This window comes from Myotis yumanensis, unplaced genomic scaffold, assembly GCF_028538775.1.
Source record: "Myotis yumanensis isolate MYYU_CA2020_CCGP unplaced genomic scaffold, mMyoYum1.0.hap1 SCAF_7, whole genome shotgun sequence".
Classification (NCBI taxonomy): Eukaryota; Metazoa; Chordata; class Mammalia; order Chiroptera; family Vespertilionidae; genus Myotis; species Myotis yumanensis.
Genome location: NW_027223758.1, coordinates 88,159,049 through 88,175,738, shown reverse-complemented (window position 1 = coordinate 88,175,738; position 16,690 = coordinate 88,159,049). Strand labels below are relative to the sequence as shown.

General features: G+C 37.9%; 1 protein-coding gene across 1 annotated transcript in view; it reads right to left on the bottom strand.

Annotated features, from left to right (window-relative positions):
- The window catches only part of CCDC178 (coiled-coil domain containing 178), a 231,522-nt gene that overhangs the window by 196,076 nt on the left and 18,756 nt on the right, over nucleotides 1–16,690 (bottom strand). Inside the window, exons 7-10 of the mRNA XM_070419519.1 lie at nucleotides 14,740–14,940; nucleotides 12,007–12,227; nucleotides 3,984–4,126; nucleotides 957–1,110 (exon numbers count right to left, since the gene is read on the bottom strand). Coding sequence (XP_070275620.1) covers nucleotides 957–1,110; nucleotides 3,984–4,126; nucleotides 12,007–12,227; nucleotides 14,740–14,940 — 719 coding nt within the window. The remainder of the gene's footprint in view (nucleotides 1–956; nucleotides 1,111–3,983; nucleotides 4,127–12,006; nucleotides 12,228–14,739; nucleotides 14,941–16,690) is intronic.

Sequence of the window (16,690 nt, the reverse complement as noted above, 5' to 3'; positions counted from 1 at the left end):
TGAGCAGGTTTTACATGGAAAAGGAAATACAAATGACCTCCCAAAAGCCATTAAAATATGCTCAGCTCATTAATAACTATGTGTTATTTTTTTTAAATCAGATACAATTAAAGAGAGATAATAGAAAGTGGCAAAAAAGACATGCAGTTTTAACTCTAGGTAGGAATGCAAATTGGAACCAGAATGTGTATATTATTGCCTGTTAAAGATACTGTTATTTCTTTTTACCATTTTATCACTTCCTTTTACAACTATTTCCTTTCACTGTAGTAAATGAGATGTGGCAGAAGAGGAAGACAGGAAAAAATGAGTCACAAGGGAAGATCAGGGTGATACCAAACAAGACAGGACTTGGTCCCCATTCGTGGTTTAAAGTTGAAAGAAACTACCAACAGGGGAAAACCAGCACAGAATGGGCCACGTGGCTCAGGGGTTGAGCACTGACCTATGAACCAGGAGGTCATGGTTCGAGTCCCCATCTGAGGCACATGCCCAGGTTGCGGGCTGGATCCCCAGTAGGTGGTGTGCAGGAGGCAGCCGATCCATGATTCTCACTCATCACTGATGTTTCTATCTCTCTCTCCCTCTCCCGTCCTCTCTGAAATCAATAAAAATATATTTAGAAAAACAAACACAGAGGCTGATCCCCGGCTGACCAGCACTAAGGAAACAAACGCCTCAGTTCTGCAACCCGAGCACCTGCATCCTGCCAAAACCGAGTGGGCCCGAAAGCAGACTCGTCCTGGAGCCTCCAGGAAGAAATGCAGGGCTGGGGCACCTTGGGTCCAGGCTTGGAAATCCTGCAGGAGAGCAACCAGCTGAGCCGCGGCCCGAAAAACTTGGAGATAATGAATAGTGCTGTTTGAAGCTGCTAAAATTCTGATAATTTGTTAGGCGGCTACAGGAAACCAAAACTAAAGTCAGTACATTTTGTTTTTTAAAACATGAAAACTCACCGTATTTCTTAAGGCAGATAATTCATCTGAGGACGACTGTGCTTCCTGCCGGGTGACAATCATGGCCTCCTCATTCTTCTCGATGCTTTCGTTCACATTTTGAATCAAGTTTCTGTAGTGATCAAAGATGACGGTAAGCTGGTCCATCTGGCTCCTAAGGGAAAAACACACCGGTGATCTTATCTACATTGAAAGGAAAATTATATTAAAGTTAGGGATATTTAAATTAGCTTCTGACTTAATGTAAATCAATGAAATTCATGTATTCTTGAGAGTTCTCCCATCCCAAAGCAACTCCTGAAAAGTCCCACCTAGATATCAAAGGTAAACAGCCAGAAATATTCGCCAGTAGTATTTGTTTCCAATGTAAATGAATTGAGAGAAACAGATGATGTAATATAGAATGTATATCTGAAACCTACATAATTTTATTAACCAATGTCACCCCACTAAATTTAATAAAGATAAAACATTTGTAAATTATTTAAAATAAACTACTTGTTTAAATTGATTTCAGGTGAGAGACCTCTGACTCATATGTTGGATAGTACAGGGATGGAAAAGCAAGAAAAAAAAAGAGAAAGGGGGGCATGACTGCAAGTGAGGGGGTGGAGGTGGAAGAGGGTACAGGGGGGGATAAATGGTGATGGCAAAAATAAAGATAAAAATGTTTAAAGAAACTAAAAGAGAAGATGTAAACGTGAAAGGGCCACACAGTCTTTGAGGTGAAACGGGATAAACTGTCCTTGATAACAAGAGGCTCATTTGAAAGAGGTCATTGCCAAGGGGTTCTTTGTTCCTATGTGACTTCCCACAGAAAGGACCAGCACTACTCTGTGAACCCCATAAACCTCTCTCTCCTCCGGTCGGTGGAAAACACATTCCAAATGTAAAATCTCCTTAGGCGATGTTGTTCTAATTTAATATCTGGAAAAAGTACAGTGAGAAAGTGACAAAGTTATCATCTACAGATAACCCCAACTTTTTTTAGATATCGATAATAATAAAAGAGTAATATGCAAATTGACCAAACGGCCAAACACAGGAACAACAGTCCAGAAGACCACGCTATGACACCCACTGGTGCCAGGCCAGCCAAGGCAGATACGATGCGATTGGTCTAGGGTCCCGCCATCGCCCCACAATCGCCCTGCAGAGGGAGGCCCAGGCCACTGGCTGGCAGGCTGCAGTGGGTGGGTGGGGCCTCCCTCTGCAGGGGCAAACCACTGCGGAGGCCTGGACGGGTGGGCAGGGCCTACCTCTTTGGAGTGATTGATCGTGGAGCGCCGTGATTAATCACCCCAAAGAGGGAGGCCCAGGCTACCTGGCCAGCGGTGCAGCAGCAGGTGGGTGGGGCCTCCCTCTGCAGGGCAATCGATCATGGGACTCCCAGACTGTGAGAGGGCACAGGCTGGGCTGAGGGAACCCTCTCCCTGAAGTGCACAAATTTTGTGCATCGGGCCTCTAGTTATAAATAAAATAATAAACTGGGAGATTTATTTGAAACCCATAAAAGTGATATGATTATGCGGGAATACAGGAAAAAAATTTTTAATGATCAAAAATTAAAACTGGTGGTACATTTACACAATGGAATACTATGCAGCTGTAAAGAAAAAGGATCTCTTACCCTTTGAGACAGCCTGGAGGGACCTGGAGAGCATTAAGCTAAGCAAAATAAGCCAGTCAGAGAAATACAAGTATCACATGATGTCACTCATATGTGGAATTTAATAAACAAAATAATCTGATGAACAAAATAGATCCAGAGACACAAAAGCATGAGACAGACTTATGAATTTCAGAGGGAAGAAATTAACCAAAGAATTTATATGCATTTGTGCATGACCCATGGACACAGACTATAGTGAGGTGAAGGCCTGGGGGGATGTAGGTCAGAGGGGGTCAAAATGGGAAATCTGTAATTCTTTCAACAATAAAGATAATTTTAAAAAATTACATAATGTTCCCTGATCAAAGTATAATTCAGCTGGAAAATAATAATAAGAAGAAAATAGAAATTCATCATAGAAAACTTTTTAATATATTTCTTAATAACCATGGGTAAAAGAGGAAATCACAATGAAAACTAGAAAATATATTAGCTAAATGACAATGAAGATATAAAAAATCAGATGAATTACAAAAGTAATTTATATATTAAATAATAGATTATATTTAAGCATGTGTTAAAATGGACATAGGACTGAGGAAATAAAAATATCTTAATTAATGGATGTTATCTGGATCACAGGTTTATAAATAAATTTTGTCTCCTTCATTTTGCTATGCTTACTTAATTCTAGTTGTATATAAATAAGAGCTTTTCTACAACACATGTAGAATTGGGCACCTGAAACCTGTATAATTTTGTTAACCAGAATCACCCCCAATAAATTCAATAAAAATAAAACAATATGAGTTTTTCTATACTAAATCATCGATCCATTTGAATAAAGGAAATTTTCCTATACACAGAACCATAAAAAATTTAAAGACAACAAGTGGAATTAGATGAAATATCATCAAACATAAATATATCAAAAATAAAATAAAAATTACATATATATGTATATACATAGTCTACATATTTTTAAATATTACATTTTATTAGAAATCAAATAAATAGAAATTAAGATACTTAGATGCTATGTTTATAATTAACACAAGACTATATAATTTGTTTTAAATAATATCCCATGTTGAAAAAAAAATTTTAAATAGTCACTTTTGCACACAGATAACAGGGATATCTATACTGCTATATCATATCCACAATTTGGCAAGATGTATAAAGAGCTTTAAAATGTCACCAGAAAAAAATGGTGCTTTAGGAACCTGTACACACGTGGATTCATACTTGTAAAGAAACATATTTTAATTTATATAAAAGCTTGATAAGATAATATGGGTAATTTAGATTCTTTCCTTTCTCTTGATATAAAATTTCATACAGGAATATAAATTACATTTTAATTAATATTTTACTTCTAAATTATATAAGTAGAATTTGTGAAAAATTCTTACTTGTACGCTTCCATGTTTTTTACATCATTTTCAATATCTTTTTCCATTTCTTCTCTATTTTGTATAATTTTCAATTTCAGTTTTTCACAGTCTTCTATAGCATCTTGAAGTTCTCCATGAACTTGTCTGTATAGTTCCATTACCTAGAAATTAAAAAAATATTTTGCTAGCATATGCACATAATGGCTAATTAAAAGAATCAGACAAAAGACAGATCAGAAAAAGGACCTTAGACTTAGCTTCTATTTAAATAAAAAGTTCTTCATATCGATTTTCTTCCCATACTCAGTCTACTGTTGAGCACAGTTTCTGAGATTCCTTTCCCCTGAAGGCATAAATACTGAGGATGTACAAAAGCTACTGAAGAGAACAACTTCAGCACTCCAGTAAGCAGGACCAAAATAAAACCATTACCTTGTCACCCACACAAAATTGCTACCTTTTACTGGTTTTATTGTTCAGATACTGTCTTGTAAAAAAATCAGAAAACACAGATAAAAATAAATGAAATAACCTGAAACCTTTTCATTCAGGAATAACCATTATTATCTATATATATAAAAGGCTAATATGCTAAGTGTCCTTCCCACTGTCCGACCAGTCGCTATGACACGTGCCTGGAGCAGATGCTCAACGCAGGAGCTGCCATGACGCACACATGCCATTTATAGAGAAAGGGCAGTGCAGACCTGGCCGACAAAGCAACACTCGGCTTCCCCCAAATGGGACACAACCCCGCCACCAACCCGGAGTGACAGTCCACCAAATCGCAACCAACGCTGCTGAGACTCCCCTCACCCTACCCCACCCTGGCCAGCCCGGAAAGGGTCGCTGTGGGCTGAGGATAATGACGTCCCATAGCAACACCGGCTTCCTCTCCCTAGCGACTAGCCTCTATAGCCAGGTGGAAACATTTACACTTTAACCAAATGTCTGTGAAGTGTTTTCTGTGCCTCATCTCATGTGATCCTCACAGAAGTCCCGGAGTAGACAGACAGCAGATGCAGTGGAATCCTATTTTTTTTTTTCATTAGCCGGAAAATGGAGATTTAGAAAGCTTAGAAACTTGACCCGACTGAAAAGAAGTAAGAAATGGTGGACCTTGAAACAATAACTTCAGGTTTTCTCACTGCGCAGAATATAGTGAAACACTGCTGCAGCTAAATATTTTACCCTTTGTTCTCCCTGCGTGATCTACAATAATAATCTGCTTCAAGTTGATATTTACTGCTGTGTTGCTGACAGTTACCTGAAAGAAAAGTTGGGGTGCTTCACTGGGCTAGAAAAAGTTTAGCTACATCAGAAAGCAGGTCTAATTAAGCAAGTTTATCTATATACATATAAAAGGCTAAGTTGACTCGCACATTCGAGATACATATAAAGCTCTCGCTGGTGCCAATCACACGCGTGTGTTTCCACCTGTCATTGTCAATCTCGAATTTGGTTGACACCTCTATTATAGAGAAAGGGCGAATAGCGATATTAAAATATTTCTTCTAATTGATTTCCTTTCAATGTGCACGAATTTATGCACCAGGCCGCTAGTCTTATTATAAGTGTCAAAATATTCCATTTTTATTGTCTTTATGAATTAGTAACATAAACACTCTCCCGTCTCTCTCCATCTCTCTTTTCTGTCACACTAAGCAGAAGGGTGGTTATCCTGGTCATCAGGCAGAACTGAAGGACTGGAGGTCCTGTTAGCAGTGGGAGGAGGGGTAAGAGAAGACACTAAGGAGCAAGGAGTCCTTTCCCCAAGTCGTAGACCAATAGGAGGCAGTTGCCTCCTGGGAAAACAATAAATCTCATTATTTAGCACAGACAACAGTAACTCCTACAAGATTTTCCTTTAGGCTTGGGAGTGTAGGGTATATACGTAATTTTTTTTATTCTCATCATAAATAAACTTTTTTACTTTAACTTTTTCATTTAATCTTTTTCCATAGGAAGTTGCAGATAAATGTACAGGCCAGGGGGTTGGGGATGGAGGCTCCTCCTGCACCCTTCACCCAACTTCCCCCAATGCTAGTATCTTGTGTACCTACAGTCTGACACCAAACCAGGAAACTGCCACTGGTTCAGTCCTTAGAGCAACGACACATTTCACTGGTAAAATCATCTCTGATTTTAGTAGTTTGACTTTTCTCATTTTTTTTCTTAATCAGCCTAGCTAAATGTTTGTGAATTTTGTTACATTTTTCAAAAAGCCAACTTTCAATTACTTTTATTATCTCTATTGTTTTCCTATTATCTACAGTATTTTATCTCCACACTGTAATCTTTATCATTCCCTTCATTCTGCTTTTGGGTTTAGCTTGCCCCTGTCTTCTAGTTTCATATGGCATAAAGTTAAGATAGTGAGTAAATGTGGATGCTTACTGCTGTTAATTTCTCCTATGGACACTGCTCTGGCTGCATCCCATAAGTTTTCATGTGCTGTGTTTTGTTCACATTTATATCAGACTATTTTATAATTTCCCTTGTGTTCATTCTCTCTCTCTCTCTTTCTTAGAAATACTTTAATTCCCATATATTTGTGAATTTTCCAGTTTCCTTCTATCACTGATTTATAGTTTCATTTCATTGTGGTCAGAGAAGATACTTTGCATGAATTCAGTCTTCTTACATTTATTAAGTAGTGGAAGCAAGATGTCAGAATGTATGACAAAATTTCACAGGCATAGAAAATTATGAAAAATGGGACTTATGTTATCTTAATACGTTTATCTATGAGCATTTCTACTTTTGGTCATTAGTGATGGTAGTTTGATAATGATAGAGAAGTCACTGAAGTTGAAGAGGTCAAAGGTCATGGTGCTTAGGGCTTCATATGGTGCTTAAATTACTTCACTTAAAGTAATTTATCTTCCTACATTTAGGGATAATATCTGATGTCCTCTATTTTTCATAATATTCTTTAAGGACAATTATTTATTTTTCAGGTTATAAATGTTTAATAGAAATTAACATCTCAAGCACAAGAGAGAGAATGCTTTCTGTGTTGGTAATACAGAGGCAAAATTGAAGATCATGATTAATTTAAAACTTAGTTTCTCTGAACACTTTATGGTACATGATTAAAAAAAAAAAAAAGACCAACCATAAGTAACACTTCCTTTTCCCTAATCTGCAACCCAACTATTTATCAATTATTTATTTAATTATTTACCCATCATTCAAAAGCATTTTAGGGCTCTTACTATGTGCCAAGTAATGTTAGTTGTGTTTGAGAATATTCGGTGTTATTATAAAATACTTATCTGTAAAGGATAGTATATTCACTTATATATTGTGTCACATACACAGAGCGTGGAGAAGCATATCACTTGAAAGAACAATTTTGTAATTAGAAACCATAGGGGAAATACATGTTTGCATCAGTTACAACTTTCTTATTTCCAGCAACAGTGAGTGCCTCTTGCTAATTGAATCGAAGGGAAATTTATTACAACAACATCAGTGCCAGGAACTGGTCTGGCATTTGAGAGTAAAGATCTCCCCTAGGTCATGAAAATCTGTTGCCTTTCCTTTTATTATTTCACATCCAGATTATCTTCTACTTCTAATCAGAACTATTAATATATGGAAAGTTCTATTCTAGGCATTTCCACATATTAATTGATTTCATGTGCACATGGAACTGGTGATGCAGGCACTGTTGTTATCACAGTAATTTTATACGAGAACTGAGGCACAAAGGTTAAAGAGAGACCTAAGGTCTAGGGATTCATGGACTCATGCTTTCAAACCCGTTCCTGAAACATTACTCTAGCTTACTTTCCTGCAGTATCTATGCACATACTTTTGGGTCTCCCCGTGTTCATAATTCTGCTTTTCATTTTTGAGTTTTGTCAGTTATTCTCACACTATGAAAGAAAAATGCATTTCCCTATCACTTTCTTTGTAAAGTATCACTTATTTGTAAGATGTCTGTTCCCTTTTACAGCAGAGGGTTTTCATATTTGGGTTGCATGACATCTGTAACCCTTTGTCACAGCACCCCAATTTCATTACAGAGCAATACCTTCCCCTGTGTCTTATACCACAGTGGACGGTTTAAACACAGTCCCTGCCTCCCTCTACAAAAGACAAGAGGGCCAGACTCTCACTCACTTTGATCCCTGTAATAGCAAGAAGGGGGTCAGCTGACCCAAAGGCAGGTAATCAGACTCTTTTCCAGGAATTTAAGATGCAATGAGTGACACAATGACAAGGAAAGAACAGCAAGGCAACCACTGCATTAATCGTGGCTGTACTATTCTGGGTCCTCCAGGGAAACTGAAGCAACAGGATGAAGAGACAGAGAGACAGCGAGAGGGAGGGAGGGAGGCAGAGGGAGGGAAAGAGATGGACTGGTTTGAAGGCATCGGCTCATATGATCATGGAGGTGCAAGTCCGAGATCTGCAGGGTAAGCCAACGTGCTAGAGGTGCAGGGAAAAGGTGTAATCCAGGTCTGAAGGTGAGCTGCTGGCAAAATCCTTTCTCGCTAAAAGGAGGTCAGCCTCTGTTCTAGTAACTGGAGAGGCCCATTCATGTCATGGAGAGCAGGCTGCTCAATCCAAGCCACTGATTTAAATGTTACTCTCCTCCACAACACACCTTCATGCAAACATGCAGATTCACGTTCGACCATAAAATATCTGGCCACCTGGCCCAACCAAGTGGACCAAAAACTAAACATAAAAAATAAATAAAATGAAAAACTAACCATCACACCAACCCTCACGGGCTCTACACAAAGGCTGTGGTTTTCCCATCCTGCCAGGGTACCTTTTCTAGTTTTCTTCCTGTTCGGTTAGCAAACCTGCTCTCCAAGCTGCCTACGACCCGGCTTCCCCTGCCTTGCACAGGCCTTCGTCCACTACCGGGGGGAAAACACACCAGGCGATTAAAGGGACACCAATGCACACACCTACTGAGACATTCTAAAATACAACAATAACAACGTTGACAAAACTGTGAGGTGCTACAGTGGGGGTCCGGTTTCAGTCGGGACTGCTGTGAAGTGGAAGTGGGCGCTGCAGCCACCAGATCCCGGGTAGTGGAGGTCTAGGCAGTGGCTGAGGGTGAAAGGCTGGGTCAGTCCGCCTCAAGGAGGTCTCCCAAAACACAGTCAAGGATCCTCCCTCCCTCCCATGAGAAACGCCATGAGAAAAGAGAAACTGGGGTAGGGCTTGTAGCCTGACACATCTCCATCCAACTACACATGAAAGGAGGATCGCACTAGAATTCTTCCCATGTGGAATCTCCAGCCCTGCTACGACGCCGGTAATATAAATTGCTAGAGACTCTTTGGAGAGCAACTGAACTCATCTAATAAAGCATAACCCATGAGCCAGTAAACACCACACTAGATATAGATCCAAGAAAAGTTCACAGGCACATAGAAACGTGGCAATAATAGCCTGTTATTTATAGTCAAATCAGTCATTTTGCTGCTAAATGTCGCAAACAACTCAGATGACCAAGAGAAAAGAAAATGGTAAATAATAAATTGTGAGATATCTGTTTGATGAAACATGGCAAGTAAAATGAATGAAGTCGACCTAGTAGTATATGTATCAATAGTTGCTTGATCCCTAAAACAATGTCAGAATAAAAAGCAATTTGTAGAAAGTTACCCAATATTTGATACTATTTGAAGAATTAAAAAACACTATGTATTGTGCATAAATACATAAATATGTATAAATACACAAATTTTGCCTAGAAACAATTTCATGAAAAGGTTGTCTTTGGAGAGGAAAATGAACTGCTGAGGGGGATACAGGCGATATTTGACTTTATTTACTTTAAAAATTATCAAAAGCAAATATGATACAAAGTTCAATTTGTTCACTTTGTGGCAGGTATAAGTAACTTGGTATGTTTCTATCATACCATCCACAAATAGGAAAGTTAAATGATAACCTTTTCTGGGTGTTTACTGGCATAACCTTGCCATGTTTCATCAAACAGATATCTCACAATTTATTGTTTACCATTTTCTTTTCTCTTGGTCATCTGAGTTGTTTCAGATATTTAGCAGTAAAATGACTGATTTGACTATAAATAATAGGTTATTATTGCCACGTGAACTTTTCTTGGATCTATATCTAGTGTGGTGTTTATTGGCTCATGGGTTATGCTTTATTAGATGAGTTCAATAAAGGTTAAATTAAAACCTTTACAGGGTGTGCCCGTTAATAATGCAGATTTTTTCAATAGATGGAGTTACACATATGTTGATATATATGCAATTTGATATGTATACTATTTTGTTGTATTGACAGCAAGCTTCAAAACTTCATATGTCAAATTTGCTGATGGTGTTAACATCATAGATATTTTTACATTTAAAAATGTCGAATTTTGTGCCAAAAAAATAGCATTTGCGGGAAGTTTTAATTCATTACTTTGTTTTGAAGAAAAGTGCTGCTGAAAGTTATTGTATACTTCGGGAAGCTTATGGTGAACATGCTCCATCTCAAGATACTTGTGTGCTAACCGGTTTGGCTCAGTGGGTAGAGCGTCGGCCTGCGGACTGAGGGTCCCAGGTTCGATTCCAGTCAAGGGCATGTACCTTGGTTACGGGTACATCCCCAGTAGGAGGTGTGCAGGAGGAAGCGGATTGATGTTTCTCTCTCATCAATGTTTCTAATTCTCTATCTCTCTCCCTTCCTCTCTGTAAAAAATCAATAAAATATATTTTTTAAAAAAAGATACTTGTGAACACTGGTTTAAATGCTTTAAAAGTGATGATTTCTGTGTGAAAGACAAAGAATGTCCAGGTCAACTGAAGAAGTTTGAAGACCAATAATTACAAGCATTATTGGATGAAGATGTGTGTCAAACTCAAAAACAACTTGCAGAAAGATTAAACGTTGCTCAGCAAACAATTTCTGATCGTTTACAAGCAATGGGAAAGATTTTAAAGGAAGGAAAGTGGGTGCCACATCAACTGAATGAAAGACAAATGGGAAACTGAAAAGTCATCAGTAAAATTTTGCTTCAATGGCATGAAAGAAAGTCTTTTTTGCATCAAAGTGTGCCTGGTGATGAAAAATGGATTTATTTTGAGAATCCCAAACGCACAAAATCATGGGTTGATCCAGGTGAACCATCAACATCGACTGCAAGGCCAAATCGCTTCGGAAAGAAGACAATGCTCTGCGTTTGGTGGGATCAGGAAGGTGTGTATTATGAGCTTCTAAAACCAGGTGAAACCGTTAATACTGGTTGCTACCTACAACAAATAATCAATTTGAACCACGCTTTGATCGTGAAACGACCAGAATGTGCCAGAAGGCATGGCAAAGGAATTTTGCTTCATGACGATGCACCATCACAAACTTCAAAACCAGTTAAAGACACATTACAAGATCTTGCCTGGGAAGTATTAACCCACCCGCCGTATTCACCAGACCTTGCTCCTTCAGATTACCACTTGTTCCGATCAATGGCACATGCACTTTCTGAGCAGCACTTCAAAACATACAAAGAAGTGGAAAATTGGGTCTCTGAATGGTTAGCCTCAAACAAGAAAAGTTATATTGGGATGGTATCCACAAATTATCTGAGAGACGGGGGAAATGTGTAGCTAGCAAGGGACATTACTTTGAATAAAGCACTTTTGATGTTTCTCTTAAAATTATCGTGTTTTCTCTGATTATAAAATCCACATTATTAACCGGTACACCTAATATTATCATCAACAATGAAATTGACTGATACATCCTACTTGTGTTCTCCTTCAGTTCTATTTACAACTTGAAAAATTACCATGCTGTTTTAAATATCCAAAAATTATTAGTAGGTTGACTAAATATTATTAATGCCCCTAAATATACAGTAAGGGAAGACCACGCAGTTGCAATGAATACCAATCAACTGTATGGTATATAGTTAAATAATTCCTCTGTGAAACAAACAGCAGGTCAGTTTTCAATGAAATGGAAACCTTTAAAGATATATTAACTTCTTATATTTGAAATATTTTTATAACCAAGTAACAATCTATAATATGCATATTCATTCATTTACCTGAGATTTTTTTTTACTATATTTCCTCAGATTTTGAATTTCCTGCATCAGCTTTGAATTCAGCAGAGCACTGTGTTCATTCATGTAATCTATGTCTGCTTGGACCTTCCCATTAGCTTCTTCCCATGCTGCCTTTTGTTCCTCTAAATGTTTTATTTTATACGATTTATTTTCAATATGCCATCGTAATTCCAGAATATCTCTCAGATAGGTCTCGTGTTCTAGACAAACAATGATAAGAACAAAAAATTCTGATTTTGAAATGGGAGTTTAATAGATAAATATGACATATTTTTGTTTCAGAAATTTTTATCTGGAAATCTCACCAAATATAAAATGTTATTTTATCATTGCATTATAAAAGCTACTGCTCTCTACATTTCTCACTGAAGGGATTAAAATAAAATATATGCTTTGTAAGTTAATAATTGTTTAAGTACAACTTTGCCTATTGCACCCAATAGATACCCTGGGTTATATATAACCATCTACCCTTGTTTTAAAAAGTCAGTCATTATCTTGTGAAGTGTCACATTATAATCTCCATGATGATTTTCTGTGAGATATTCATCCCTTCTCATTTCATACTGCATGCTCTTACGTATTTTGTTCATGTTTCCCACCTCCAGTAGCTGTGATGCATCCCATGTAATTTCCCTCAATTTCACAGCTTAATATTACTTTTCTTTTCTAATAAACCCTTTAACCAACCACTGAGTTGTTAAGTAATATAATTTTCTTTTTTATTGTCTTTTTTATCTCCATTTTTGCTTTTAAAAAGTCTTAGTCCTTATTTTCATTTTCAAACTTCTCATTTCTTGAAACATATTAAACATACTTATTTTATAATCTACTGTATAATCCAATATCTGAAAACGTTTTGAGTAAGATTCTGTTGTCTATTTCTACTGATTCACGCTCATTAAGTATGGATCTTTGTGTGCTTTATCTGAGTTTTCTAATATTTGCTGTTAAGCAACTCCTTACCTTGAAATTTTAACTGAGATAAAATGTATTCCTTTACATTGAAAAAGATCTACTCTTACCTGAGCTTAGAGTGGTTTTTATATAATTTTTAGAGTTAACTCTTTAAATATATTTTTATTGATTTCAGAGAGGAAGGGAGAGGGAGAGAGAGAGAGATAGAAACATCAATGATGAGAGAGAATCATGGATCTGCTGCCTCTTGCACGCCCGCCACTGGGGATCAAGCAACCTGGGCATGTGCCCTGACTGGAATCAAACTGTGACCTCCTGGGTCATCGGTCAAACTTCAACCACTGAGCCCTGCCAGTGGGGCTATAGTTAACTCTTTAGAAAAAGGGCTGAAAAAGAGCATAGACACAGCCTGGATTGAAGTCATTCCCAGCCTCGGCGCTGGGCCCATTCCTGCTGCTTCACTTCTTCCCCAGGAGGAAGTGAACAAATGGAGTTCAAGCTGTTACCTCAGGGTCACTTTAAAGCAGCGCTTCTCAACCTGTGGGTCGCGACCCCTTTGGGGGTCGAATGGCCCTCTCACAGGGGCCGCCTAAGGTCATCGGAAAACACATATATAAGTACATATTGTTTTTGTGATTAATCACTATGCTTTAATTATGTTCAATTTGTGACAATGAAATTGGGGGTCACCACAAATGAGGAACTGTATTAAAGGGTCGCGGCATTAGGAAGGTTGAGAACCACTGCTTTAAAGAGAGAAAAAGCCACTAAACCTACATGTAGCTCACTTTACTAAAATAACAAAGCCGAGGAGCCACTGGATTGTATCAAGCACAATCAGGGGGGAAAATGTAAAAAAATGTGAACAAAAATTCTGATCTTTTCTTGCCACTCCCTGAAATTTGTATGCCCTACCCTGGGGACTACAGATTTAAACTTATAATATTCTAACAGGTGTATGTGTGAGTTCATTTTCACACAGTATTTGAGTTAATGGCTGTTCTCCCAAAGTCATAATGAATAACAGCACTCTCTTTTCTCTCCAAGGTGTCTTGGTTTAAACGCCAGGTTATGTAAGCGCCCTACTGTAACCTATGTAGAAGACATACAAATCCTGAATTAACATTTTTACCCTCTGATCGCACAAACAACTTCCAGCCTTAGGAAGACACATATAGTCAGGCATGTTCTGATAGGCAGGTACAGTGTTTGCAGAATAAGACATCAAATGCTTTTAGACTGGTTAATACCCCACCGTAGGCCCCTCCCTCTGGCGTCTAAAAGACAGTGTTTTCCTTAGAAACATTTGTTACCTGCGTGACTGCTGGAAACACCTTCAGTTTCATTGCCTCCTAGAAGTTACCAATAAAACTTACTGCTGAATTCCCCAAAGTAGATGCATGCAGTTGCTCAAATACCCCTTAGCACTCTCATGTTTTACTATGTTTAAAGATGTGGCCAATACCACTAACTGGCAATCACTTTCAATTTCTAGACCTCAAACACTATAGTCATTATATGAAGCATGAGCAGAAAGTTTGCATGCCCCCTGGGTCCCATGAATACAAAGGAATTTCAAACACCGATGATAGCAGGTCCAGGTTTGCTCAATGCATTCCTTCCCACTAAGCATTGTCATTAACAGCATCTATTAGAAGTGTACCCGTTTGGATGCAAAATCCCAGTAATAGGGTCACTAAAACAGGGCTGATGTTTTATTCCACGCTACAATCGATTACTCATGCCTGCCTAACAAAGTCAATGGTGGTGCCATGAAACGATCCTCATTATTACCTTTCTGCACAGCCATGGGCATTTCTTGAAGTCTCCAGATTGACCAATAATCAATTTTCTTGTTTATCTTCTTCTTTCGTGACTGTTGTCGCTTCAGAGCTTCTTCAGCTTCTGCGCAGTCAGTTTCTAGACTTTTGATGAGAAAAATGGCCTCTGACAGTAACATTTCCATTTCCTGCTTTAATTCTGGGCACTTCTCATCTTAAAATAGGAAAATGCATTCACATTTGTTAATGAGCCAGCCTATAAACTGGGTGGTGGGAACATGAGTACTAATTGTATCACTATATTTAGTATTTATATAATTAATAAGAGAATTTTAGAAAAACAAATTAGCCTTTTAAAGACCATTAACTTTTAAAGAATTATCATACAATCATAATGTTAATTATCCATTTCGAAAGACAGGTTTTTAAATGGACATTTCATAAAACGATTAGAATAGAAATCTCAACTAATATCTTCCATGTATTTCTTATCTGAAGGAAAAAAACAAGTGCTCTGTTTATAAGCTGCATTTTGAAAATACGCTTGTGTTTCCTTCACATTCTATGAGAAAAGCAAATCATAATCATCACACAGCAGATACATATTGGACATCCTCAGGTGGTTACTAGAAACAAGACACAATATTCTTTATCTTATCAGCTAATAACATTCCTACTTAGCCTTGCCAAAATTTTATTGTTGTTCTCAGATTCTACTTATTCAGTTATCACACAAATTAACTCCTTTAATGAGAGATATTTGTGATTCCTGGTTCACAGCTCTTGAGTGACAGGGTTTCATGTTAATGAAACCATTACTATGACCATTCATCTATTTATGTAAGAAATGGATAGAGAGCCTGTGAAGTCCAAGGCAATATGCTCTCTCCCTGAAAACAGGAATACGGACACAGTCCACACCCTGGTGACATTTACACTTGTGAGCGATGGCTTTTGCCAAAACATGACATAACAAGAAGACAGAAGCGAACACAGTCTCAAGAAAGGCAAAGCCCCAAAAGCACGGAAGCAGAGGAGAAACAGTAAAACCAGATCTGGAGGAAAGGCAACGCACTGGTCTCTGGTTTCTTTTGCTTTGTGTTTGGTCAATAAGGACAGTAATTTCCTCGGAGAAGGTGGTGTGACGTAATGGTTGTAAGGGGAAGCTGAGCAGTCACACGCAGTTTCTTCTAACCTATGGTCTTGGCTAAGAAATTCAGCATCTGCCTGAGTAGAATTCTTAAAAAGCAGGTTTCTCAATTGCAAGGTATAAAATTTTATTTTTCCAGACCTCTCCTTTATTTGGCCTCTATTTATTTCATCTACAGCCTTCTTTTTTTGTTTTTCAAATTCCACCACATCCTGTAAACTTCATATTCTTAATTGTCTGCTTTGTTAAATGCCAATATACACATTAAGCACTGGGTTCTCCAACCAACTTTCTATCCCTTCAATCTCTATAACAAGATTTCAGCCTGAAACACATGATGGCATTACTGGCACTGAAAGTAAAGCATTTCTGATTAGATAGATTTCTGTCCGAAGGTGAGGTTCCATTATGTTATTGCAAGATGTCTTTTTACTGTTTCTATCATAGCATTTTAAAATAAATGCTGTGTGTAACTTGGAAGGCCTCCAATTCATTGCATATAACACCTCAATTTTTTTCTAGAACACTACCTCAATTAGTTCATATTGAGTGAGCAACCACCTGACATTTTTAGCATAAATATTTGCAACAGATCTTCCCTATCTTTTTAAAATATATTTTATTGATTTCAGAGAAGAAAAAAGAAGGAGAGAGAGATAGAAACATCAATGATGAGAGAGATGCTGCTACTGGCGATCAGCCCACAACCTGGGCATGTGCCCTTGACCAGAACCAAACCAGGGACCCTTCAGTCCACAGGCTGACGCTCTATCCACTGAGCCAAATCCACCAGGGCAAATCTTCCTTATCTTGA